A 27584-nucleotide genomic window follows, 5' to 3' on the forward strand; every position below is an offset into this window, starting at 1 on the left:
TGGCAAGCCTGATGACCCGAGTCACTAGGTCATGGACCTTAAGATCCATGATGGAATCTGACTTTATATATGATGGTTCATACTCTGCACACATCTCTCTCTCTCTCTCTCTCTCTCTCTCTCTCTCACACACACACACACACACACACACACACACACTTTAAAATTCTAACTATACATCTTCAGTTTGAAAAAAACTTGATGTTTTTCTTAAAGTTTTCAAAATTGTATGTATATTCATTGCCCTTTAAACATTCAAGTGGTGTTCTGTGAACACTAAGCAATTGTGAAAGAAGTGCTTTTAATGTATGAGTGTTTTTCTTAAATGTATGTCTGCACCACATGTGTACCTGGTGCCCATAGAGGTCAGAAGAGGACATGGGATCCCCTGGAACTGGTGTTGCAGGCAGTTGTGAGCTGCTGTGTGGGTTCTAGGAATTGAACTTGGGTCTTCTGCAAGACAAGTGCTCTTAACCACTGAGACATCTCTCCAGCCCTGAACATACTTTTTATAATAAAATCAACTAAGAATTAAACCTTTGAACTGTTATGTTTCTAGAAACTGAACTTTTAGAAGTTTAGTTTTTATAGAACCCTTTATTAAAGATACGCTTAACTTTTTGCTGCTGCAGCTTTTCTTTCCCCCTGGAATTTAAATGCATTAGATGAAAATATGGTCTTCCAAATTTAAATATCTGCCTTCACATAAGAGGTCTTTGCTTTTTTTTTTTTTAAGATTGCATGACAATTTTAGTGAAATTTGTGTTTGCCCAATTCATTATATAAAAGCATTTTAAAGGGTGTTAAATACAAAGAATTGTTTTTCTAGCTACAGTAACCTTTTTTGGGGGGGGGGGTTAGTTTGTAATCATGAGATTTTATTGACATAAAGGAACTTCAAGTGGTAATATTTATTTACTTATTTATTTGGTGTTTTTTGAGACAGGGTTTCTCTGTGTAGCTTTGCTCCTTTCCTTGGAACTCACTTGGTAGACCAGGCTGGCCTCGAACTCAGAGATCTGCCTGCTTCTGCCTCCCCAGTGCTGGGATTAAAGGTGTGTGCCACCACTGCCTGGTGGAGTGTTTTTCCTATATGTATGTCTGCACCACATGTGTACTTTGTGCAGAAATAGGTGGTGAATTTGATTCTTGTTGGAGATATGCTAAAAGGTGTGTTTCCAGAATGTAGTTAATTTCTTGATACGAATTGCCAAAACAAAACCAAACTAAAAACTTCAATAAATGTGTGGAGTACTGCTGGTTCAAAGCTTACTTATCATCATGATTTTGTTTGTAATTTACTTGCTAGGTTTTACACACGCTGGAAAGACTGGGAATCCTGGTATTCCCAGAGCTTTGGTTTACATTTTTCACTGAGGGAAGAACAATGGCAAGAAGACTGGGCATTTATACTCTCTCTCGCTAGTCAGGTAAGGTTGCACCGAGCTTTGACTTTAAGTTCTCCAGTCTATTTGATCAGACCATGCTGAAAGCAATGTGATACAAAGGAAAGAGGCTTTCCTTGCGGGCAGTCAACTTGGGTTCTAGGTGCTGACTACTGTTTGTTAGATTATCACTGCAGAACTCTGCTGCTTAATTAAGGGTAACAGCCTTCAAGACCCAAAGATCTAATGCGGACTTTTAAGTATGGTATAGTCCATACTGCTGTTTCTTCCTTAATACCAGAGGCGGTATGCCCATTTGACCTATCTCCACAGTAGCTCCAGTTACTGAGTTTAAGCTCACAGTGGAAATTCAAGGATGGAACTGAACTGTCAGGCGTGGAGGAATTTGACATTCTTTCTCTTGTTCCCTCATGACTGCATTCACATTCATGGGTTAAGGTTAATGGAAAAGCTCAGTGTGGCTTACTCTGAACAAAGAACCTTGTGTTCATTCAGGTTCATCTGAACCTCGAGAAGGAAGTGCCTTCGGTTCGGGCAATTTGTGCAGGGACCACAGTGGATAGCACATGAACTAATGCACCGCTTCATGGCCGTGTGTTGTCAGAGTGGCTAGAGTTGGAGGATGGACCTCATTTGGTGATAGTGCTAGTTCAATTTGTGCACAGTCAAACAGTAAAGCTGTTTTCAGGAGAACTTCGTTGTAGGTAGGACTTTCTCAGTAAACTGAAATGGTATTTTATGAAGTGTCCTTGCTATCTGAACCCCTTTTTTCTGAGATTGTAGAGTAAATGCTAAGATTGGATAGCAAGGGATACCTTGAAATAATTGTCTACATCTTTTCTGTTTGAGTTTGAATATGAATACTTATGCATAGACACTGAAGATTGCTGTTCTAATTTTGTTGGGACTGTGCCATATATATGGGGAGTCAACTTCTTTGACAAGGTTTTCTTCTTGGAAATGGATTGAGATAGTACTGTGTTTTTACACAGCGGTTTTCCAGGACTGGTAATAAATGTTTTTAAGAAAAATTGCCTTTTCTTTTTGTGTGTGTGTACAGCCTGGAGCAAGTTTGGAACAGACACACATTTTTGTACTCGCACATATCCTTAGACGACCAATTATAGTATATGGAGTAAAATATTATAAGAGTTTCCGGGGAGAAACTTTAGGATATACTCGGTTTCAAGGTAAGCCATTCCTCAAGAGCGCTCTAGTAGTTTTGTTTTCATATAGTTGTACGTCAGAGCAGCTTCTGGGGTTCAGGAGGTAGAACAGTGGGAGTGGGTGTTGGGGAGTAGATAGGCACTTGCTCCTTGTGCTCTTGTGCTTTTTTTCTAGGAGTTTATCTGCCTTTGTTATGGGAACAGAGTTTTTGTTGGAAAAGTCCAATTGCTCTGGGCTATACAAGGGGCCACTTCTCTGCTTTGGTTGCCATGGAGAATGATGGCTATGGCAACCGAGGTGCTGGTGCTAATCTGAACACTGATGATGATGTCACCATCACATTTTTGCCTCTGGTTGACAGTGAAAGGAAGCTCCTCCACGTGCACTTCCTTTCTGCTCAGGAGGTAAGTAGCATGTTATCCTTTGTGATCGGAGGAACCAGACTCCTGTGCCTTTCAGAAGTGATGGCATCTTTAGTGCCTTACACTTGTGAATGGTGATAGGAACTGCTTTATCTGTAAACACCAGTTAGAGACTAAAAGGGACCTCAAAATTGGAAAGGCAGGCTGATTTGTGGCTTAGACAGGCAGAAGAGGGGTGCTGTGGCATTGGTCTTGACAGATTTGATTTTTTTGGAAACAGGGTTTCTCTGTGTATCCCAGACTTGTCCTGGAACTCTTGCAGACCAGGCTGGCCTTGAACTTCAGAGATCCGCCTACCTGTCTCCCAAGTGTTGGGATTAAAGCACATGCTCAAAAGGTGCTGTAAGGGGACTGGGTTGAGATGGCATGGGCAAGGAGCTGAGGGGAGACATGACTCTTAAGTCTTTACAGGACTTTGTCCTCTGAGTGAGCTAGAAGAGTCCAGAGACACACTGTCTGAGAACAGAAACATGGGGGTCTATGGGAAAGGCGCAGTAAAACAGTGAAGATATATGAAATACCCAGAAAGCCCATGGTCTAGAAAATTACTTTTTATTTTAATAATGACCACAAAACACTTAGAAGTACAGTATATCAAGGAAAAGAATTCATAGACCATAACTTGTACAATTGTAACCCAAATGTAATCAACTCAGGGAACTTACCTTGTCATGTCTGAAGTTCATACCTTTCTTGGTACTTTCTATGGGTCATCCTTATTTAGCTGTATGGTATTTAGCTAGGTTGAAACAGTTGTTTGCATTACCATACCAGAGTCTGACCTGCCTTGTTACTTTGCATTTTTCTTCATGTTTCTCTAAAAGCTAGGTAATGAGGAGCAGCAAGAGAGACTGCTCCGCGAGTGGCTGGACTGCTGTGTGACTGAAGGGGGGGTTCTGGTGGCTATGCAGAAAAGCTCTCGGAGGAGAAACCACCCCTTGGTCACCCAAATGGTAGAAAAATGGCTTGACCGCTACAGACAGATCCGGCCTTGTACATCCCTGTCTGATGGAGAGGAAGATGAGGAGGATGAGGATGAATGAAAACACACACACACCTAAGGAGCAAAAGACCAAGGCATCAGAACTGAGATGACCCACAAATTAGTGTGGTATTCTAAGCAGAACATACAGCATGGGGTGAGCCAAACCCTGCAGGATCTGCTCCCAAGTATCTGTCTTTCTGCTCCACACCCACTGGAGATAACGAGTGCATCTGCATGAGGAGACGGAGAGCTTTGGTTGAACTACAGTTTGTAAAAAAGACCCTAATTTTATTGACAGAACTTTTTCTTTCAAATTGTAAATCTGTCTCTGAATGTAACGCATGTGGTTGTGTAAGAAGTCGTGTACTAGGAAAAGTGCACCAGCATCTTCATGTTACTGAACATTTCCCTAGCATGGGCACTCATAAAAAGCACATGGCAGATAACTTCGTTGAAATACTCTCATTAGAACCTGACATCCTGCTCCCACCGTACAAGACCCATTTCCATTGTTTCAGAGATTTGGAAACTTTGTACAAATTATCCACGGCAAGATGAAAATAAACAAGCCTTTATTTTATTAATAATTTACTTCCTGTTGTGCCCAATAAAATAAAAATGAAATCCTTAGGAACAAACTGCAAGAAAAACTAGCAATTTTGTTTTTGAGTGAGCTTTACATAGAAATTGTCTTGAAGAGGGTTTTGGTTTCTGTTGTTTTCAAGTTTCCTGATTTGCCCCTTTCAGTATTTAGATATTTATTTGTTTGAAAAAGTACCCTGTAAAGAGAGTTCTTACTGACTCTGGGCAGGTGCATTTGTGCACTCATTCCTTGGATAAATGGAAAGGGAGCCGGCTCACTTGTCACTGGGTGGACTGTGTGACAGTCACTTGGACTCAAACCTGTTCTGCTCCCAGGTGGCCATTAGAGGGTCTTCAGATTCTTTTGTCTTTATTGTCACCTCTGCTCTAAAGCAGATGCTGTACTGAGGGCATGCCTTTACTTAGGCTGATTGGGAATACAGTTCAGTACAAACAGAATAAAGATTGTTAAATGCACTAAGGTGGTCAATGAATCGTATGATCAATCTCTGTGTAGTCTGAGAACTTTTGCATATTGTAGCCATTATTTAAAGTTAAAACTGCAATCTTAGAAAAATTTTATGGCATTATCTGACCACTTGGGGTATTTATTAGTATTGGTGAACATTTCTGATCTATCTCAGGAACACGACACATAGTGTCCTGCTAAGCTCTTAGTAGACTGACATGGCAAGCAGTTGTCACATAGCAAATACACTCACTTCCCTTCTCCCCTTTAAATCTTGTTTTCTGATGAGATGGTATTGAAGTGTACACAACCTTCAGTTTGCTGGAATACTAGAAAGAGGAAAATACCTATGAGCTGTTATGTCTTTAGTTCCTTCTCTTGTGAACAGTAAAAAGGTGTTCCCAAGATGAAAAGGTCATTTATGCTGCATGCTAAAACTGGGTAGTTTTCACAGGGGGTGACTCCATCCATATAAATGGATTGTGGTATCAATAATGGTAAATGTTACTGTTCCAGTGGTTAATGGTTTCCTACAAATTGACTATTTAGTTTTCATTTTGACCAGTGAATGATACCCAAGTCTATAGAAGGCTGCTATTCTGAGCACTTAGCATCCATGGCATCTGTAATAGCTGTTCTCCAATTGTACAGTTTTTAAGGAGGCAGAAATCCAGTTAAGCCACAGGGAAAAGGGGGAAAACTGGTCTGTCTTCATTACACCCAAACCTTGTGGCACAGAATCAGGCTCAAGACAGCCTTGTCCTGTGTACTGTGGTTTTATGAGTGTCCTTTCCCAGGTTCCTCTGTATTTATTTATTTATACCAGTGACTCTGACCACATAGAATTTGATGGGTATCACATTCTTCCCTGTGGGAAAGAATTAGAGATGGCTCCATTTCTTAGGTAAGAATGGGGTTTTACATAGTTTCTGTAGCAGACTGACTGGCTCTGAAAGGCCAACACTTTTGGTAAATCAGTGCTATGTTAAGCTCTTGAAATAAACCAACAGCCATAATTATTGTCCCAAAAAGTGTATGCCAACTTTTGTCAAAGATTATATGTGGCTGGGTGACAGGTGTAGGTAGGTATCTTTAGACTGACTCTTTACAGTAATACTTTTATAACTGCGTGGACTTTGGTTTTTTCCTCGGGTGAAACCAGTACTTTGTTTTTACTCTAATGTTGTCGTTCTCTGGAGTCAGTTTATATATAATCATTTCTAAAGGACTGTTTGAACAACCATGCTAATTAAACACCATGGATTCAGATCTGACTTCTTTTGTTTCCGACCTTTAGGCTCACTATGCCACACAATGCTAAGTAAAATACTGCTGTGTAGACAGTTTAGTTGGGACCTCTTTCCCATCCACGCTTTTGACAAGATCTGTGATTGTCAAGGGAGTGAGTGTTCTTACTACCTTTCTGCGAGTGGTCATTTTATAGGGCAGTTAGGATGGGCCCCTCCTGAACAGGAAAGAAAGGCTTAGAGGGGGTGTAAAACTTGGCATTGTGGGACTTAAAAGCGTTGAATGCTATTTAAAAAGATAAGTAGAACTTCAAAGTTCTACCTCCCCACCCCCCAAAAAAAGATAAAGAATTGACTTAATTCTAAAGCACTGCCTCAGCTTCAGCATAGCCTGCCTAATTTGGACTTCTCTGAGGTCAGTTAGACATTGTCACCACAAAAGTTGGAACCTGGCTGATTGACACTGTGATGACATCTCAAGGGCTAACTTTTATATAGGTGAGATGTACTTAAATGTCAGGACTTAACAGAAATTTTAATTACTTTTATTGAAAACTGCACTGAACGCTAAATGTCCACCTTTACAATAAACAAATACAGTAACGGTAACTCACACTAAAACAAAACATTTCTGATAGCCATTATTTTTCTGTTTGGGACAACTTTAAAGTTTTTCTTTTGTCACAAAAACAGGAATGTACCTATACAAAGGCTCAAAATAGGCCATCTTTAAAAACAAAAAGGCAATGATTCACAAAAGACTATGAATAGAACATGTAACTAGCTGATACAAATCTAATAGGATTTGTTAAAATCAGTCACATCTAATAGCACATCTGAAGTGTTCTTGTATAAAATATCACGTGAAGAAAAGAATTTATCAATGTCTAAAAAAGTGGGTTTGTTCATAGACAATCTGACAAGTTACCATAAAAAGTGTTTCCTGAGACATAAGGAAATGCAACATTATTCTTCTTGAACCCTTCTTGTCCAAGACTTTCCACTCAATAAAATAGCTGAGGATCTGAAACTGAGAAAATATATTTGAGTACAAACAGCTTGTGAAACTTAATACTTTTTTCTTTTTGTTCTTTTCCTTTTTTTGTTTTTTTTGTTTTGTTTTTTTTTTTTTGTTTTTTTTTTTGTTTTTGCATCATCGGAGGGTTTTACTGAACTCACAACCAACTTTGCCTGCTCAGAGTTGAGAGACACTTCTGTACAGGAGCTTTTGTCTTCAATCCTGTGCGTGTAGATGTCTACACTGGCAAACGGTGTCCTCCCCAGCTTATCTTCTTACTGGCAAAGGAGGCCACCAGCCCCTGGAGACCAAAGGGACTAGTCTTGATGGGGATTTCCTCTCAACTTTTTTTTTTTTTTTTAAATTAATACTCGGAGCTCTTGATGCAACATTCTAGAGCAAGTTGCTCAGGACCTGCTGTGCCCAAGGGACTGATAAAGGAAAGCTCTATTTATTCTTTGTGATTTGATGCACAGATGAAAAACTTAACACACAATAACAGAAGTTGGTTGTTAATAAATCACGTCCTAGTCTTTCCACACTTCCAGAAGCAGACACCGTCTTCAGTATTCTAGCTCTTGTAGCTTTAACACTGCAACATCAGTGATGTCCAGGATCAGTTTTAAAGACCACCAAATTCCTTTTCTTAGTTCATCTGTTTGCTACTGTCTCTTGGTCCCAAGTTTGTCTGAATGATTACCTTCCACCATTCTCTGCTATTGCTCGTTGGGGTGCTCTCGATTGTCCCCATGTTTTGTGGGCTGGTTGGGGGAGGGAGCTTGGGAAGGGTGTGCCACTGTGGGGAGGTTGTGGGTCACCGGGATGCCTCCAGGGATGATCCCTTCCATAGCTGCAGGAAGCCCTCCTGGAGCCACACCAACGATGCCTGGTGGATACCTGAGGAGCACATAGAAACAAGGCCTTAAATGCAGGCTAGCTTTACCAAATTCTTGGCCTTTCCTCACTTCCAACCAGACAGTAAGCAAAGGTTTGTTATCCAAAGCAAGGCAAAACTAGGCTTTTATATTGAACCATGGAACCTTGTTCATTTTAAAAATCAAGTTCTATTCACAGCTGGGCTGGTTTTGCAGCTTTTAGACAACAGGAAGGTATCTGTACAAACTAGTTACTAACATTTGTGGCTTTTGTTTAAAACAATAAGCCTTAAAATACGGGTTAGGCTTGAGGTCACTTTTGGAAAATACCAGTCTGACTGATTTCCCTGCAGGTTTCACAAAGTACTCCAAGATCTGTTTTCTTCCTATGTTCAAGCCTAGTCTCTAAAATATTAGGAGACAAAACTGGGGAGTAAATGGGAGACTGTCCAGTCAGCCTCCAAACAGGGTCCTTTCCTTGTCCTCAGACTTCTGCTTCCAGAACTGAGAAACAGATGTGTGGTTCATTAGTCATTGAAGAAACTGATGTGATGGTTGAACCCACAAGACAGTGGCTCCTTAGGCTGGTCGGTCCAGTGACACTCTATGTGGAGACATGCACTATGTGTATGAGGATGAGCTGCCTACAGAGCATATGGGTCTAAGGTACAGTGTTACTCAACATATAAAAACTCAGACCAGTGCCAGTCCCAGCACTTATCCGGGTCTTCTAAGCGCTGATCCTTGCAGTCCATGGAATGTTCCAAAGGGTCTTAACTACTTGAAGGAATTGAGAGGGGCTCTTAAGGGCAGGCACTAACAAGAATGAACAAGGGGGATGTGATGCTGAAATGTGCACAAGTGACAAAGTCCTTACGAGGTATGAGCTAAGATTGGTCCTGGGAGCTGATGGCTCACCAGAACTCAAGGCGACCTTCTACCCAAGGCTGGGGGGCATGAAGTTTCCGTGAGGCTAACTAACCAGGACTAGAGTGTGACTGCCAGAAAACAAAACACACTCGGATAAAGACCAGACTGAGTGGAACATAAAGATCCATGTGAGCTATACACACATGCATAGCTTCTTCAGAGCCCACCCCCCCCACCTTGTGCAAGTACTAGGAATAGAATGGAACCAGTGACAATGTCCTGACACATGTCTACCTGTCTTGGCTGTGAGTGGGAATATCAACATTACAGTGCATAGATCATTTGGTCTCAGATAGGAATGTGGCTTCTTTCCCCTTTATGCTCAGTGGAATTAATTTCCCTGGAAGCCAGCAATAATGGTGGAGGGAGATCATGGGACCCCCCCCCCCCCCCAAACGACACTATATTGCTTCCTTTAAGTGTATCTGTTCCATATTAGAAGGTTTTCCTTGGACAGAGTCTGATTAACAACACTCTCCCCCAGACTCAGTCTCATTCTGCAGGGGCTTTAGTGGGGTTATCACCAGAAAGTACAGACAACTACTGTGTGGCGCCCTTCCTGAACCCATCTCCTATATCTTACACATGGAATTTGCTGGGTGGGTCATGGGGCTATGAGTGCATATACAATCCCAACACCCAGGAGGCTAAGGAAGGAAGCTCACAGGTGTAAAGCCAGTTTGGGTAACACAAACATACTGTCTCAAAAACCAAACCAAACCAAACCACCCCTCCCCCAAATGCTCGGGAGAAGTCATTTATTCCGGGGATTTCAGAGACTGAAAATTTAAGGGCCCAGGTTATATCAACATCCCAGACCCAGGTCTGGGCTTCTCTTGCCTCCAGGCCTAGAAAACTTCCATTCTCCTCCTCACCTGTATGTGGCACCATTGAGCTCGGGATGAATTGCTTGCTGGTCGATGACTGACCAAGGAGCTGAAGTCACGAAGAATTCTTTGTTGACACAGTTTCGCAAGCTTTCTGGAATGCGACCTGGAGAAAGCGGATTATGATTAATCATGTACATTATTTTACAAGCATGTGTTTAGCATGTACATGCACCGAGACACATGTCTGGCAGGCAGAGGACAATTCCTGTGTGGAGGTTCTTGTGATTGAACTCAGTCTGGAAGCATGTTCCTTTAGCAGCTTCAGCCATACATATATTCTTAAGGCCAAAAGAACTTTCCCATTTAGTGGCTTCAGCCTAAGCCTCTAAGAAAGGGGCCTTCTTCCTGTTTTCCACTACCCTCTGTAACTGGGGAGCTGGATTCCTCTTTGAAGTTTAGTTCTTAGTTCCTACAAAAACTTATGCAGCAGATACTTCTAACCTGCAGGATCAGAGACAATGGCGCCAGGTTAAGGGCGAGGGCAGGGGGGGGGTGGCTCACCTGTGATAGCTCGGCGGATCTCAGTGGCAGCTGCTTCCCTCATCTCTAGGGATGCCTGTTCACTGTACCAGGCTGTGTGTGGCGTGCAGATGAGATTTGGTGCATCTTTCAATGGGCCCTGAGCAAAGCTGGGGGAATGGAAATGTATTCAGTAAAAATGGGAGAAGCTTAATACAATTACCATTCATTATGGGAGGCCTCGAGGCCATTTGGAACAGTAGCTGTGTATGTTAGCAGACAGCAGGGAAGCTCTGTGTCAGGTTTCATTAGGATTGGTGAATCAGTCACTGCAACTATGAGAGCGGGTGTGCCCGACAGAAAAAAAGCCACTTAAGGGATCCCTTCCAGTCACAATGAATGCTCCAGGATCAAAGACACCACCGTCTCGCCTTTCTGCCTCAGCCCTCTCTGATGTTCTTTAGAGACAGATCTCTTCCCAACACTGCAGTCTCTAGGACAGTGACTCCACTAAGCACCATCTGCAATTTCCTACCCAGGTTACTTATGGTGGAGAGGGGTTCAAGCGCCAAGTGTTGGATCGGGTTCCTGGGAGGAAGCTAGGAGCATGCACAGCCACACACATACCTAAAGGGCTCCGACTCGTGTACATCGAGGGCTGCTCCTCGTATCCTTCCCTCTTTGAGGGCCTGAGCTAAGGCTTTCTCATCCACCAGACCACCTCGGGCTGCGTTCACAAGGAATGCTCCTTGCCTCATCTGCAGAAGGAAAGAGGAACTGGTCAGATCTCGGAATCTCTGGAAGTAGACTTAAAATGCTTGGCCTGATGTTGAACTATGAGTGGCAGTTCAGGGAAAGGGGTTGGGAGGAAATGGAGCCCAGGAATGTTTCCCTTCTTCCCAGGGCTGTGAGGTATGGAAGGGAGCCACCTGGGCCATAACCCCTATTACTGATTTGCCCCAGGGACACTTCCCTGCACACCCCTGTGCCCATGAACCCGCTCCCCCCACCTCTTCGTGCTGTTAAACTCTGGTCTGGGTGAACTGACTGTCAAATTACCTGCTTGATAGTGAAATCATTGATGAGGTGGTGGTTATGCTCATTCAGATTGCAGTGCAAGGAGACACAGTCGCTCTGATACAGCAAGTCCTGCAGAGTGTAGACCCTTTGCACGCCCAGAGACCGCTCTATCCCATCCTGTAAGTAGGGGTCATAAAATAGGACGCTGAATCCAAAGGCCTTGGCTCGAACAGCAACTGCCTGCCCTGTGCGACCTGTGCAGAGACAGAATGTTCAGGTGAGTAAGACCTGCAGACCCTGGGTGCTGTCCCCGCTTTCTTGCTGGGGAAGTGCTACCAAGTTACCATGCCAACGTATGTCCTCCAACTGTGATGATGATGATGTTTATATCAACTACCGGGCTTTTGAAAAAAAATATTCATTTTTAAAATTATGTATATGCCTGGGGGAATGTGCATTTAAGCGCAGGTACCCAGAAGCCAGAGAGGGTATCTGTGCTGACTAGTCTTATGTCCACTTGACACAAGCTGGAGTTATCTGAAAGGAGGAACCTCAATTGAGAAAATGCCTCCATAAGATCCAGCTGTCATGTGTTTTTCTTTTTTTGAGCTGAGGATCGAACCCAGGGCCTTGCTAGCAAGCGCTCTACCACTGAGCTAAACCCCCAACCCGTATTTTCTTAATTAGTGATTGATGAAGGACTCAGACCACCGGTTCAATAAGAAAGCAGGCTGAGCAAGCCAGTGAGCAGCACTCCTCCACGGCCTCTGCATCAGCTCCTGCCTCCAGGTTTCCGCCCTGTTTATGAGTTTCTGTCCTGACTTCCTCTGATGATGAACAGTGAAAGCAAGTGTAAAGTAAACCCTTTCCTCCCCAACTTGATTTCTGGTCATGGTGTTTTGTCACAGCAATAATAATCATAGCTAAGACAAGTTGGTATCAGGCTAGTGGAGTTCTGCTGTGACAGACCTGACCATGTTATTTGGGGGAGGATTGTGGAAGGACTTTAGAACTTTGGGCTAGAAAAGCCATCAGCCATTGAGAGCTCAGTGAGCCATTCTGTAGGAGTTTAGAAGATAAGAATGTTGAGAGTCAGCCCAGCAGTGGAGGCACACTCCTTTAATCAGAGGCAGAGGCAGATGGATCTCTGTGAATTCAGGCCAGCCTGGTTTACAGAGTGAGTTCCAGGACAGCCAAGGTTACACAGAGAAACCTGTAACAGGGCTGTTTGCTTTTTGAATAAAGATTCTGTTGTTCTGATTAGCTGTGATTAACTGTGTTACTGAGACAATTGATACTGGTTAATTAGAACTAAGAAATTAGTGGTGATTAAGAAGAGACCAGCATCATTAAGGTGAAGTCTTCTGGGAAGCGTTTCCTGAGAGTTAGCACAGAGAAGCTGTGTTCCAGAGGTGGCCAAGGTTGTACCTCATGCTGGCAGCCAAAATTGGTAGTGTAAGAGTCACCCAGGCAGTACTGGTTTTGAAGGCATGAAGGGGTCATGGAGAGCAACTAAAGTTTGGCACTGTGAGAGGCCAGGAGAAGCCATTGGTGAGGGCAGCCTCAGTGGCAGTTGAAGGCCTGGTACTGAAGGGCTCATATGGTAAAGCTCAGGCTTAGCACCATGAAGAGAGCCTATGAAAGATTACTGGGGAAGTGCAGCCTAGCTGCAGCAGAAGACCCCAGAGATGCCAGTACCATGAGATGACCACCAAAAACAGCGGCGGCAGTGAGTGGAGCCAGCTGGAGCCTAGAAGACAGGCATGTGTGCCAGAGGGTGGAGCTGGAGAAGTGCCCGAGCCCCTTAGGGATGCCCAGAAGATCGTGAGTAAGCCCAGACACTGGACACTGAGTTTTCACACTTCTGGGAGTTTGGTTCTGCAAGTCTAATATGATTCTGACTGTGCCCTGGTTCTTCCCTCTTGAAATAAGAAAGTATTAAGTTTTTTATTTTACTGGAGCCCACATTTGAGACTTTGAATTTTAAAAGACTTGGCATTTTTAAGAGATTGGCGATTTTAAAGGCACTAAAATGTTAACGTGTTTGAATCTGTGAAGACTGGGGGATTTAAAAAATTATGTTTTTAATATGAGACCTTGGTGAATGAGAAAGGGAGGGTTGTAGCTTGATACACATGTTGACAAGGAAGTCAGTTGTGCTGGCTAGTCTCATGCCAACTTGACATAAGCTAGAGTCATCTGAAGGGAGGGAACCTCCCAAGAGCAGGACTTATAAGCGTTGTGAGCTGCCCAGTGTGGGTGCTGGGAAGCAAACTTGGGCCCTCTAGAGGAGCAGCAAACACTCTTAGCTGATGAGCCACCTCTCCAGCCGCAAAGCATTGTTTTAAATAATATTTATCATGGACATTTTCAAACCAATACCTAATTAGAATGTTTTAATGGGTATCATGTGCCTTTCCCTCAGGTCTAAACGCCACCAATATGCCCCCAGTCCTGCTATTTCTCTCATCTTTGTGTATGTAGCAAGCTTCTGTAGATGAAATTCTAAATGGTCTTATTAAATAAAAATCACGGAGCCAGATAGAGGGGTGAAAGCCAGAGAGAGATCAGGGAAATAGGGAAAGCCACAGCTAACCTCACCAACTTGGCACCTTCCAAATGCGTGCGACTTCCTGTCCACCCATGCCTATATGCCTTGCTGTTCTGCCACCTGATCTGCTCTCCTGTCCAGCTGCATCACTTCCTCTTCCTCCCCATCTGTCACCTCCACGGTTAACTAGTGTTGGAATTTAAGGCATGTGCCACCACACCTGGCGCTGTTTCCAGTATTGCCTTGAACTCAGAGATCCAGACAGATCCTTGCCTGTCAAGTGATTAAGGGTGTGTGCTACCATCGCCTGACTTCTTTGTTTATTTAAAACAGTTGGCTTTTTCCTCTGATCTCCAGGCAAGCTTTATTTATTAAAGAACAAATAAAAGCTTATTTTTGGTATTGTTGTTTTTTGAGACAGGGTTTTTCTGTGTAACTTTGGTGCCTTTCCTGGAATTCACTCTGTAGCCGAGGCTGGCCTTGAACTCACAGAGCTCTGCCTGGCTCTGCCTCCTCCCAGTGCTGGGATTAAAGGCGTGGCACCACTGCCCAGCTGTGGCAAGTTTCTTAATGTGAATGAATGTCATCCCATGATGCTCTCAGTATCTTTACATCAATGTTTCCAGCCTAATGTCTGTTGGATTTGCCTTTATAGGCAAAACACCATTGCACTAAGGCCTGGGGGACTCTGAAGCCCAGTTCTAGCATGGAGTCCAGGACTCTCCATATTATAATGGATGTCAGATAGCAGGGCAAGAAAGCACTCCAAAACTTCCCAATGACCATCTCTGCTCAAAGCCACTGATCCCGACAGCCCTTCCTGTTTCATGAGTTTTTTAGCTTGAAAGCAAAGTAGATGGGATGTTGGACTGGAATTCAACTAGGCAGACTACAAAGTATACCTTATCTAAAACACTGTTAAAGCCTGTGGTAGCACACGCCTTTAATCCCAGCAACTGGGAGTTCAAGCCAGCCTGGTCTACAGGGTGAATTCTAGGACAGCAAGAGCTACATTGTGAGACAGAGTCTCAAAAATAACAACAAAACCTGTTCAAATGTGTGGGCAGGGGCTGGTGTGGTAGCTTAGTGGGTAAAGGTCCTTGCTGCCAAGTCTGACAATGACCCAAATGTAGAAAGGGAACCGACTCTGGTTGCTTTGTAACCGCCAAGAACATGCCACGAGAGGTATAAACCCGCATGCAGACCCACATAAACATTTCTGAAACTAGGGAAAGTTAGAAGGGAAGATGCACATTTCCTGTCTAGTCTGGTAGCTGGCTCTCTCTCTGCTGTTTGCTCTAACTGTGCAGGAGTAATGAGGCCACTCTGACAAAGATGGACAGCTGTAGTCTCCATGTCATCCCTAATGTCACTTTGAGAACACAGCTGACCAGGAGCTGAACAAGCCACACGGTAGTGTGTGGCAGAGAATCAAGCAGGACTGGACAGTGGAAGGGAAGTGTGGTGGTGACAGGGACCTGGTGATATCCTAGAAACGTGGGATCTGAGGGCCCTATCATGTGGCCCGTGCCCAAGAGGATAAATGAGTCTTTCTCCTCCTTATACTGGGATCTGAAGCCTTCATAGTTCCAGGGCCTCAGAAGGTGGCACAGGTGCCTGGGTCAGCAAGCCAGATAGATCTAAACATACCGTGCTGACTCAGCCATTCTCAGTGGGAGTATGTTACATCAATTCTCTCAAAAGGTTTCACTGCCTTCTACTCCGACCCAGAGCACTTCTGAGCAAAAGACCATCAACTTCGCAGTCTCCATAGAGGAAAATGAACCCCAGGGCCTGGGCCACACTTAAGACAAACAAAAACCCCACAGATTAAGTGTGGCCCCGGTGTAAAGGTGAAACGAGGTGAAATGTTGCAGTTTTTTATAAACAAGCACCTTTTTTTTTCAATGCCATATATAAACCCCCATATGCCAAATTAAAAACAAAAGCAAGGGGCTGGGAGATGGCTCAGTGGTTAAGAGCACTGACTGCTCTTCCAGAGGTCCTAAGTTCAATTCCCAGTAACCACATGGTGGCTCACAACCATCTGTGCCCTCTTCTGGCTTGCAGACACATGCAGGCAGAACACTGTATATGCAATAAATAAATAAATAAATAAATAAATAAATAAATAAATAAATAAATAAATAAATCTTTAATGGGTTGGGGATTTAGCTCAGTGGTAGAGCGCTTGCCTTGCAAGCGCAAGGCCCTGGGTTTGATCCCCAGCTCAAAAACAAACAAAAAACATAAGCAAATACTAATAGGCAAATATCTAGACAATTCTTATCAATATAGCGGGCTGTCTGAGAGACCTCTGCTCATCCCCAGCTTCAGGTTCACTCGATGCTTCCCCCTGCGCTGCTTTTCAGCAGAGCTAGGAGGTCCCTACCAGGCTGGCTGCAGCTCTGGGCAGCTGCAAACAGCCCTCTTCCTGTCTGTCTACTACAGTTCTGGGGGGTCATGAAGACTGCAGCAGCCATGAATGTAGGGGAGCCAGTGAAAGGGCTTGGGAAAGCTGAAAGACCTCATTCAGCCCAACAGCGTTCAAGGACGAAGTGCATGTGATTGGTGTATCTGAAGACCCAAGAATGTGAGGGACTTTCCACCAGTTGGCTAGCAGCTCAGAGCTGCCCACAGGCTCTACAGCCCGATCAGAGACCATCCCAGGCCACAAGAAGGGCTTCTAAAAAAAAAGGGATGGCAGCTTAAGAGGCGCAGGAGGCACACAGGGTACCAGTAGAGAGTGCGGTGGTGTTCATACATGGTACCTACATTTCTGAAGATCCATGAAACACCACAGCGCCTTCCCTAGCATCTGATCAGTTGAACTCAGACCCTGACTGACCCAGAGCCCGGGGTGGGGATGCGGGTGGGGGGATGGGGGGATGGGAGTGGGGGTGGGGACTGTGTCATGCTCTGCAGAAAGAGGAGCAACCCTGGGGTCATCCAGCAAATTCTCCCTCTTTTCAAACTGCCTCTCAGAAGCCCTGACCCCCAGTCGGCTCTGAGCTAAAAGTGATGCTAATTGGGAAACTTTCTGGAAGCCAGAATCTGAACTATGAACTATCCCATGTGTTCCTCATGATGCCTTTCAGTCTCAAGAGGCAGTAGTAACATGTACCCCTGCTCCCACCTCCAGCTCTAGTTACAGAAGCAGAATTGGAGGCGGTTACAGAGTTAGAAGCGGTGACCACCAGACTGGGGTCCTATCTGGGCCCATGTGGACAACAGCGGTGGCACAGTTCTATCCCCCGCCCCCATCACCACTTAAACTTTCCCTGGTCCCCTACCATACTTACTGGAGACTCCCAGGGCCTCTGCTCAAGTATCTCCAAGGCAACAACCAGGTCCAGAAAAATCATGTCTTGTCCCATTCTCACAAGAGCTTTCCAAGCCCAAAGCCTGGTATTATTACCCTCAGGCTTGAATCTTTAAGTGACTTCGTGTTCCTGCTGGTGTGTGCCATCTGTATTCAAAAATCTTCAAGAACCTGTGACCCAGGGCTGCTGCTCAACCACTTGTTACACAAACTATCCACCCAGCCCTTTACCCTCTGTCTCAGGGAGACTGACCAGGCACACTCCTCCCCAATGCCAGCAGAGGGTGCACTCCTGCTCTGTCGCTGACCAGCAACATAGACGCAGCATTCTTGTAGAACAGGCCCAGATCTCATCTCTGGGCAAGTTCTCATATTATTCTTGACCCTTGACCTCCTCCCCACCCCCCACATACCAAATCCATCTCAAGAGGCACGTACCAAAGCCAATGAGGCCCAGTGTTTCCCCTCGGATCCGAGCAGCTCCCGAGGCAACCTCACGGATCTGTTCCACGCTCTGTACCCGTGTGCCTTCTCGTAGGGCTTGGTACAGCCATGTGTTCCGCCGATAGAGATTGAGGATGTGGCAGACGGTAGAATCGGCTGTCTCTTCTACTGCGGCTGACGGGATGTTGCAAACAGCGATCCCTGAAAGAGCAATGGCCAGGCCCAGAGATCAGCAGAGCCCCCAGGATTCCCAGGCACCCTGCTTAGAAATGGAGAGCTACTCCATGCCCAGGGTTGGGTCAAGTGCACGATAGGCTCTCTCATACTTGGGAGTCCTCACCACTAAACCCAAATCCAACATGGCTTTTAGGTTTAAGTCTTAGCTCCCAGCCAGCTCAACTCCCCTTCTTTCCAGCCCAGGCCCGAGGCCCAAAGGAGCCCTGGAGCAGGCAGAAAGCCGGTGGGGGCTTCAGCACCAGCTCTAGCCTGGCAGGACTGAAGGATGGAGGGATCAGAAACCCAGACTCTTTTTCGAGGCTACTTCTGGAGCTATCTGGGACAGAGACTATTTGAACCTTATGCACCCTAAATGTAAACACCAATACCCTACTCACTAATTAGGGTTTACACACGGAGACAGCTCAAGGCAAACATGTGGACACACACCTCTAACCCTAACTCTGAAAGCTGGAGTCAGGAGGATCTTGATTTTAGAGCTATCCAAGGTCCTAAAGCTCATGGGTTGCCAGATTCTGGCAAAAACCAAAAACAAACAAACAACCCCCAAAAACAAACAAACAAAACCAGGAGGCAGCTAGGGGAACTTGCTAATAAGCCTTAGGCCTGAGGGCACCTGAGATCAATCTTCAACTCCTCGGAGAAAAAAAAAAACCTAAGCTCTCAGGAGGGGCGGGCGGCAAGCACTGGCTTCCCTTAAGCAGAAGTTACTGCCATTCTTCAGGTCAAGTCAAGATGTAATCATGGAGGGCATAGTTATAAGGCCCTGTTGAGAACGCGGAGCCCTAGGCAGCCTCAAAAGTGGCCTGGACCTACCAGACAGGTAGTTTTCTAAGCAGTGGCACAGACATTTGGCCATCCTGTTGCTCAGGTCAAAAGGCTCCCTCCTGATCTACAGGTGTCATCTGGGCAGCAAGGTGCAGCTACTCAAGCTGGCCTTGGGTTCTGTGAGCTTTTCCAGACTGGGGAATACGAAGAAAATCATCTGGACAGGAAGGAGATGACTGTCCCCTGAACCTCCTTAGATCTGTGGTGTCTCTCACCCTGCTACCAGGGCTGCCCTGGGGCCCAATGATGAGTAACTGCCTTCCAGGAGAACAGACAGCTCAGAGCGAAGGAAGGCATCATGAGCAGGTCATCCTCGCAGCCGGGCTGCAGTGGGCTTCTCTGGACTAAGGCATTTGCTAAGGGACCTCTGTGATGAAAGCTATCTTTCTCATGAGGTGAAGGGCAGTGATCCTGCAAAACAGAGGGGGGCCTGTTCGTTTGGAATGGCTCAGCACAGAATCCCAGGCTATTATTAGACTGGAGTGACACGTAAGAAACCTTAGGTACCAGGGACAATTTTCAGCCTTCCGAGAAAAAGCCCAGTGGAAGGTAAGTCAGATTCTGGTGGGAGCCTAGCTGTGGCTCAGTGCTGTCATAGCTTAGGTGACCAGTGACAACCAGTGCAGGCAGGTCCCCATATGATAAAGGCATGCCCAGAGCTCCACAGAAAGAGGGAGACCAAGGCAGGATGTGTGCTCGGCCAAACCACAGTGTGGATGTGTAACTTTTGGCTCTTGCACCCATGTGGAGACGCAGAACCCGACCCTGGGGAGCAAGTGTAGCTACAAATGGGAATTCTTAATAATTGGACCCTGGTTTTAAATGAGGATATGTAGGAGTCACTCAGTGGCTCCAAACAGCAGAACACCCTTCTGGGGAGAGACTCCAGGTGCTATGTATGTTCTCTGCAGCATCAGGGTCAAGAGTGGGTTTCTGACCTGCCCTGCCTTTAAATGCTGCCTCTGTGTTAAACCCATGACAGGCTGCACCTATACTTCGAGGGCTCCATAAAAGACCCAGTTATCATTACTGCCTAGATCCACTGTCTAGTGCTCCCTTCCAGGATCAGGGCACACATGCCACCTGCCACTCTTGCCTTGCTACTCCAAAGGGTCTGCTGGCTGACTGACAGGGGCCACCTATGGAGGAAAGTCTATTTCCCTAGATGTCTTCTGGGCACCCACCCCAATCACAGTGGACTACGATAGTGACAGTGTGACATTCATGCCCCCTTTACACTGTTCAAAGCTCTGGAAAGAAAAGGCTCCTTTCTGGCCCTAGACAGTCTGTTTCTTGGACTGGAGAAGAGGGGCTGGCCCCAGACAGAACTGTGTGTGAGGGGCATAGGGCTAGAGAGCTGTGTCTTCCTGCACAGTTCCAACTCAGGGAATTCAGCTTTATTCCTGGCAAATACATACATTCCTTTTTTGTTTGTTTTTTCTAAACAGGATTTCTCTGTGTAACAACCCTGGCCTGGAATTCGCTTTGTAGACCGTGCTGGCATTGATCTGCCTGCCTCTACCTCCCAGAGTGCTGGGATTAAAGGCGTGTACCACCACTGCCCGGCTCAGATACACGGGTTTTAAACACAAGCATACTTACTCATGTCTTGGAAACTTCTTTCTTTTTTTTTTTTAAAGTCAGTATCTCACTAAGTAGCTGAGGCTGGCCTTGAACTTGCTATGCAGACCAGGGTGGCCTCTGCCTCGCCCATGCAGGGATTAAAGGTGTACACCACCACACCTGGTAGTTTGTTTGTTTTTTTTTTTTTAATTACATTAAAGTATGTGGGCTCACACCAACCACACCAAGTTCCTTGTTTCCAAAGAGGAGCTCAGCTGTAAACGGAAAATGAACATGGCTGCTCAGGCTGGGGACACAGGAAGCCACCATTTTACCCAGGACTCTGGAGAAAATCCTGGACTGAATATGGTTGCTTCTCCTTTACCTGAGGTGTCTCCCATCTTCCCCCTTGTGATGCTGCTCCAACAAACAGACTGTGGGCACAGGCTGGTGCCACCCGGGTCCAGCTTCCTTTGCCCTTTTCTTACCCTGGTGACTGCTGCCCTAAATGCAAAGGAACTAACAAGTAAAGCAAGTGCCCACTCAAAACTGTGAAGGGAAGTGGGATCGGGTGAGGGCTGCCCTAGCAGCCAGCCTTGGCCGGCATATCCCTCCCTGGGCTGTGGACAGAGCTGCCAAGTCTAGCTTCAGGCCTGGTGCAGAGATGGCTGTGGGAGGCACTGCACATGCCTGGCTTTCCTGTGCTAGGAGTTCCAGGAGCCCTGGGGGTGAGGCAGCAGCAGGCGGCAGGCCCAGGCCCCACGACATGAGCATTAGCATGGCCAGGCTGCTGTGGTGGCCACCAGCACCCGGGTTTCCAGTTATTCGAAGTTATTTAAAATCTATGAGCCTCAGGAATTAAGAGGTGACTCTTCAGGAAAGGACCAAATACTGTGACTCTGGGGCCTCTCCCAATGACTCCCTAAGCCCAGGCTCAGTGTCTTGGGGCTCAGCTGACAGTGTCCAGCAATTCTCATGGGGGTGGACAGGGAGTCCCCTGTGCCATTCAGGTACCGCACCTTCCTGCTTGGCTTTCTACCCGCCTCCCGTGGTTTTCTCTGGGAAGGCCCCCTGGTTGGCAGACGATGGTCTGCTTGGTGTGCTCTGTGAGAGGAAATCACTAGTCTACTATGATCTCTCAGGATCTTCCAGCCTCTGAACCTGCTGGAAGCTGAGGCTGAGCAAAGATACTGCTCCATGGGAAATAGAAACTGTGAAGGCCCAGATGACCCAGGGTCAGAGAATCTGATGTTGTTTTACCCAGCAGGGCAGTATAAGGAGATGATTTGGAGATGATTTGACCACAGGCATGGTTACCAGTTGTTTGGGAGGGTCTACACTTGGCTGTATAGTGTGCTTTGATCTAGCAAGGGGGAGGTCTTTCGACTCTTCCCTTGGCATGTTATAAAAACCTTCAGGGTTGTTGGGTACTGATCCAGGCCTCCCGAAGCTATCCTGTGTTTCTTTTCTTTTTTTTTTTTTTTAAGATTTATTTTATTTATTATGTATACAATGTTCTGCCTGTGTATACACCTCCAAGTCAGAAGAGGGCGCCAGATCTCAATATGGATGGTAGTGAGCCACTGGGAATTCAACTCAGGCCCTCTGGAAGAACAACCAGTGCTCTCAACCTCTGAGCCATCTCTCCAGCCCTTGATATTTTCTTACCCCTCTCTCCTCCTCTAGAAAAGGTGGGAAAGGTAGGGGCTGGACTCCCACAGCCTCCTACAGGAAACAGGACCACCTCAGGAACCAGCTGCTAGGACGACCACCTGCCCTGCCTTCTGCCCGGTTCCCTGGCCACTGAGCCTGGTTGGCAGGCAGCCAGCGAGGCTCTCTGACTCACCGAGCTCACCAGCAGCCTTGATGTCCACATTGTCGTAGCCGCTGCCAATTCGTACGATCACTCTCAGGGCCTTGAACTTCTCCAGGTCTTCCCTGGTGAGGGTGATAGTGTGGTACATCATGGCACCCACAGCCTCATTCAATACCTGTGGGCAGGGACATGTGTCACAGGTCAGAGCCCCTGGGTACCCACAGAGATCTTGTTGGCAGAATTATAGGGTGGAGACTTGGTGGCCTGAGGGTGGCACAGTGGAACAAGGGCATCAGAATTCCAAACATGGCATTCCTGTGTATAATTGGCTTACTGACATCAGTTGGCCTGGGTGAGGGACTAGGTGGGATAAGGTGTCACCTACCTTCTCGTGGATTTCCTGAGTGGACTGTGCATCGCAGAAGGCCACAGTGGCCAGGTCCTTCAGGATGGGCATCTCCACAGTACAGTCTCTGCCATCCAGCAGTGCCACTAGGGGGCGGGGGTGCAGGGGGCCGTTCATGATCTGGGGGCGGATACCTATAAGGAGAGTGGAAAAGTGTGGTGAGGAGACTGTGGGGTGGGTACAAGGGGACATCTTGACCTTCTCAGTGGTCAGTGCCAAGGCGAGCAGAGGGCACATGAGCCTGGTGGAGCCAACAGTGACGTCCATCCAAGACAGGACATGACACAGCTAATGGGGGCGGGGTTCCTAGACCACAGGCTCCAAGATCAAGGTTCTGGTATGAACTCAGTTGACTCTAAGACTCAGAAGGACAATTGTGTAGCTCATTTTAAGTGCCCCGAACTCTGGGCCAGTGAGATGGCTCAGTCGGTAACGGCCCTTGCCTGATGACCTCAGTTTGACCAACTCCCACACTGTAGAAGGAGAGAACCGACCCCTACAAGTTGTCCTATGCTTTTCATATGTGAACCAACACATAGACATATATATACATAAGAAACACAAAGGAAACCGGGCGGTGGTGGCACACGCCTTTAATCCCAGCATGTGGGAGGCAGAGCCAGGCAGATCTCTTTGTGAGTTCGAGGCTGCCTGGGCTACAGAGTGAGTTCCAGGAAAGGCACAAAGCTACACAGAGAAACCTTGTTTCGAAAAACCAAAAACCAAAACAAAACACTACAGAGATATGGAAAAGAAAACAGGTACCATTTAAAAATAAAAATAAAGGCAACATGAAGCTAATTGCAGCCTGGTATCTCTAGATCAAACCCAAGGCCCCAAGACTGAGAGGCCACACAGCAGGCCCATTGGTATGCCTCCCTGTGTGCACTGGGTCCCCAAACAAACAGGCCAGCATAAAATGAAACAGGAGCAAACACGCAGGCGTCTTGTTCTGAAAGAACTTCCCAAAGAACTCCTAAGGCAAGCAGGTAGCTGTAGCGCAAACTCTAATTGGTCTTATTAATAAAAACCCAGAGCCAGATATTGGGGTAAGTGCTGAAAGATCAGAGAGACAAAGGAACAAGCCACAGCCACATCTCACCTCACCAACTCCTCAGCCGAAAATGAAGGAGCTCCGCTCCCCTCCGGCTTTATATTCTGTTTCTCCGCCCAGCCATATCACTTCCTATCTCAACCTCCCTAGTGCTGGGATTAAAGGCGTGTGTGTTCTTCCCAAGGACAAGAGCAAAGGCGTGAGATCCCGAGTGCTGGGATTAAAGGTGTGAGCCACCACTACCTGGCCTCTGTGGCTAAATAGTGGCTGGCTTTGCCCTCTGCTCTTCAGGCAAGCTTTGTTAGAGCAGACACAAAATGTCACCACAGGCAGCCCTAGCCCACCACCCTGTAAAGTGCAGGCAAGCTGTGCAAATGGGCTTGGGAGAACAAATACCCCAGAGGAACACAGCACAGTCATGCTGGCCAGCTTCTCATGGGGCCAATATGGAAATGGAATAGGGATGGGCGCTATCCCTACGGTACCCAAGCATATTCTCTGTTGAACTCTGCTGGTCCTCCAGGATACAGCCCGGCTGGGGCACCTTTCCTCCCAACTGTCTATACAGCAGACTGGGCAGGTTCGAACACCCACAGCGCAACAGCACCTGATCCTTTGGGGTCACCTGTCCGGGAGCTCCTGACCTTTGTTCTTCCCAGTCAGTCTCTCCCTCTTGACTGGAGTCATCCAAGTCCCATGCTCTTGGACCCAGCTTTGGGGACACCACACCACCATGCCATTGAGAAGGGGCAAGGTCTGTTTCCTTGTCATGGAGACAAAAATTGAAACTGGACAGCTTTCAGATAACCACATAAAGTTTCCCAGCATCCTAAAGCCCCACACTATGTAGAGGGAGGGAGGTCTCTGGCCAGGAATGTTGCCTCTCCCTTCTCACGCTGAGGGGCTTGGGTGGTCCAGGACATTATTTCAAGCTAAGCTGTCTCCTTTCTTCTAATCAGCCATTCTCTCTCACAGAGGCTGTCCACAGTGTGGTAGGATGTGGCTGTCCCTCCTGCCAGGGGAACTTGCTCAGATCCTATAGGGAACACAGGCCGCTGGAACCACGTGGCCTTTATGTGAGCATTAAGGTACCCAAAGCCTCCACTTCAGGCCTCCACCTCTTTGGTGTAGAGCATTTCCTTGCTGATGTAGAAGGGCCCAGCTCACTATGTGCTCTACCACCACGGGGCTGGTGGTCCTGGATACTGTAAGACAAGCTGAACAATTCGTGGGAGCAAGCCAACAAGTAGCCTTCCTCTGTGGCTTTTTGCCTCAGCTCCTGCCCTGGCTTCCCTCAGCAATGGACTGTGACCTGACACTTGTAAGCTGGAACAAACTCTTTCCTACCCAAGTAGTTTATAGTTGTGTTTCCTCACAGCAATAGAATCCCCAAGACAGGCCTCCCTACAAAAGCTCCTGGGCCGCCTTTGAACTAACTGCTTGGTAGGGGCCTGGACACGTGGGCTCCTCCTGTATCACACAGGCTCATGGAGCTAGCCACACACTGCAGTGAGAAGCTGAGGAAGGACATGCTTTCCTGAGAGCTGTGTCCATCTTCCTCCGGCACCCTCACCACCACTGCGTGCGGGTGACATCCTCGCACCATACCTGCACAATCTCAGTGACAGACAGTGAGCTCAGAGCAGAGAGAATGTTTCTGTCCTGGTCTTACAAGAACAAGCTGGGTTGAAAGGGAATCATGAACTATCTCAGACTGAACGAACAGCAGCCAGATCCTCACGTGGAAGCATTCCCGGCATGCACCTGTTACCTGCCTGAGACTCTGAAGCACATAGTAGGGTGCCTGAGTGGTCCCAGTTCTAAAATCCTTTCACATTGGCAATAGCAAGGCAGCAAAAAGGTCCCCCACGTCCTCACTGGCCCAAGGCTCAGATAACTAACAGGTTGGTCCTATGAGAAAACAAATGGCCTTAATATTCCCTCTGTGCTTAGTAGGTCCAGGTGAGATCCGCCAGGTCACAGAAGGGGAAGTGAGATGACAGTGATTATCCCACAGTTGCTCATGTATTCATCTTGTCACTCAGGTACAGAGCACCATCTGCTAACCTAGATGAGCACTCAAGCCGAGGTAGGTAAGGTTCTGACAATAACCCTGCCTTCTTCTTACAAAGAAAGTGGGTAAAATGGCCAAATTCCAAGAACATGGGTTGAGGGTTATCAGTATCAGACACTCTGAATCAGACCACACAGGTCAGAACTCCTTGCCCAGACTCCCAAGAAGCTTGGCTTTGGAAAAGGCTAGAAAAATGGTTCATTTTGCCACATCAGAAGTCCAGGTATTAATTAGGTAGTAATTTACCCCACCTTGCCAAGGAAGACAGTGCCAGGAACAAGCCAGAGATCTAGAGCTATCCAGTACATCTGGAGCAGCTGAGAGCCACCATCTAAGATGTCCATCCAGTACCAGAGCATGTTATCTGTTACCCGGGTAACAGACTCTAGGTTGCCTAGTGATCAGTTCTCTCCCTGACTAGATCTCCTTTTTCTTTGGTGAATCCCATCCTTCATTCTTTCCCTCAGCTGAGGTGGGTCCACAGCACCCTCAAGACACCTGGTCAAGGCCTGAGGTGTGAATCCCAGTGGGAAAACCTGATATCAAGGCAAAAGGGAGGAGTGGAGGCAAGGGAGCCCTGTTGGCTAGGGAAGGATGCTGAACGGGGGTGGCAGGGTAGGTGGCAGTGATGGCACGGAACCTGGCATAGAGTGGCTGAGGAGTAGCTTTACAGAAGCCACCTGACACAGGAGGAGGGCTGGGAACCTGCCCGCGGCATATTGGGGAACCCAAGATCAGAGCCCCATGATCTCAATACAGAGTCAGCTTCCAGAAGACCTCCTTCCCACCTCTTTCAACAGTTCTGAAGAGGGCACCATTTTTTTTAAAAAACAGATTAGGGTTCCAGGGGCACATCATATGACCCCAGAGGTGGGGATCAGTCTTCAGGTTGGCCGGCCCCTGGCCTGGAGCCATGGCTCATTTCTTCAATAGGGGAATTTGGGGGAAGAAAGGCCAAGGCAAGGTACTTAGAGGCGTCCTTCCAAAATGGAGTTTAGGATAGACACGCTCACAGCTTTTCCACATAGCCAAACCCTAAGACTGACAGGGACCTGGTGGACCTGGCGATGCCGCCATTATTCCCAGCCTCCCACACACTGGAGAGACACCCGATGACAAGGTGTTCAGTAACTATGCCAAGTGATGATGTGTCCCTCTACCCCCTCCATAGACTTTTTCTGCCCAGCAACAATTAGGCTTCTTATGGGAATGGAGGCAGTATCCCACTGCTAAAAGCCTACCCAGCATTATAGGTGGGGCAGAGAACTCAAGTCAGTTCCCCTGGAGTGAATTCCTAGCTGGCTCCAGGATTGCCTCTACACAACATGGAACTTGCTCATCTATCTGTCTAGACCATGGCGCTGCAGGTCCCTGGGTATGGTATAGCTTGGAGAGGAAGCTGCTCCCCAGTAACGTCAGGTTAGAGAATGTCAAGTACAACCAAGCTAAGTGGTTCAGATCTGTGCCAGCCACCCCAGTAATGCCAGGTTCAAGGGCCTTGTAGACCAAGTGACCTCTAGACCTATCTAGAGAGATGTGGAGCAGCTTTCTGGACAACCAGCTTCTGTGCTACTGTAGCTGGAAAAAGCACTGTATGATACAACATGTCCAGAAACACATGATCTCATCCAACATACAGAGCTATGAGCAGACCCGCCATCCACTCCCTCAAAGTATTAGGGTGTTATGGATACTTACATCCCCCAAGGGTCCTTCACTGGGACTTTGGTCCTGAGTCCTTAGTGCAGTTGGGGTGTGTTCTTGAAAGGGAGTTAAGAATTTGTGACTTATTTCCAGAGGATGCTGTAAAATGAAAGCC

The 27584-nt window shown here is 46.8% G+C and overlaps 2 protein-coding genes across 10 annotated transcripts in view; one reads left to right on the forward strand and one right to left on the reverse strand.

Moving 5' to 3' along the window:
- The window catches only part of Zranb1 (zinc finger RANBP2-type containing 1), a 56935-nt gene extending 52368 nt beyond the window's left edge, over positions 1 to 4567 (forward strand). For both annotated transcript variants that reach the window (XM_036196271.1, XM_036196279.1), the window contains 4 exons: positions 1310 to 1430; positions 2467 to 2596; positions 2748 to 2977; positions 3820 to 4567. In XM_036196271.1, the coding sequence (XP_036052164.1) occupies positions 1310 to 1430; positions 2467 to 2596; positions 2748 to 2977; positions 3820 to 4038 (700 nt within the window). In that variant the 3' untranslated portion in view covers positions 4039 to 4567. The remainder of the gene's footprint in view (positions 1 to 1309; positions 1431 to 2466; positions 2597 to 2747; positions 2978 to 3819) is intronic.
- A 2240-nt stretch (positions 4568 to 6807) lies between these two features.
- Positions 6808 to 27584, reverse strand: part of Ctbp2 (C-terminal binding protein 2) — a 140455-nt gene continuing 119678 nt past the window's right edge. For 5 of the 8 annotated variants that reach the window (XM_036196331.1, XM_036196322.1, XM_036196348.1 and 2 more), the window contains exons 4-11: positions 22617 to 22771; positions 22262 to 22406; positions 17782 to 17988; positions 11510 to 11724; positions 11078 to 11208; positions 10493 to 10620; positions 9977 to 10094; positions 7399 to 8193 (exon numbers count right to left, since the gene is read on the reverse strand). In XM_036196331.1, the coding sequence (XP_036052224.1) occupies positions 8013 to 8193; positions 9977 to 10094; positions 10493 to 10620; positions 11078 to 11208; positions 11510 to 11724; positions 17782 to 17988; positions 22262 to 22406; positions 22617 to 22771 (1280 nt within the window). In that variant the 3' untranslated portion in view covers positions 7399 to 8012. Of the gene's footprint in view, positions 8194 to 9976; positions 10095 to 10492; positions 10621 to 11077; positions 11209 to 11509; positions 11725 to 17781; positions 17989 to 22261; positions 22407 to 22616; positions 22772 to 27584 lie in introns of all 8 variants that reach the window. The other 3 variants (XM_036196304.1, XM_036196356.1, XM_036196293.1) reach the window with 1 other exon arrangement.

This window comes from Onychomys torridus, chromosome 1, assembly GCF_903995425.1.
Source record: "Onychomys torridus chromosome 1, mOncTor1.1, whole genome shotgun sequence".
Lineage (NCBI taxonomy): Eukaryota > Metazoa > Chordata > Mammalia > Rodentia > Cricetidae > Onychomys > Onychomys torridus.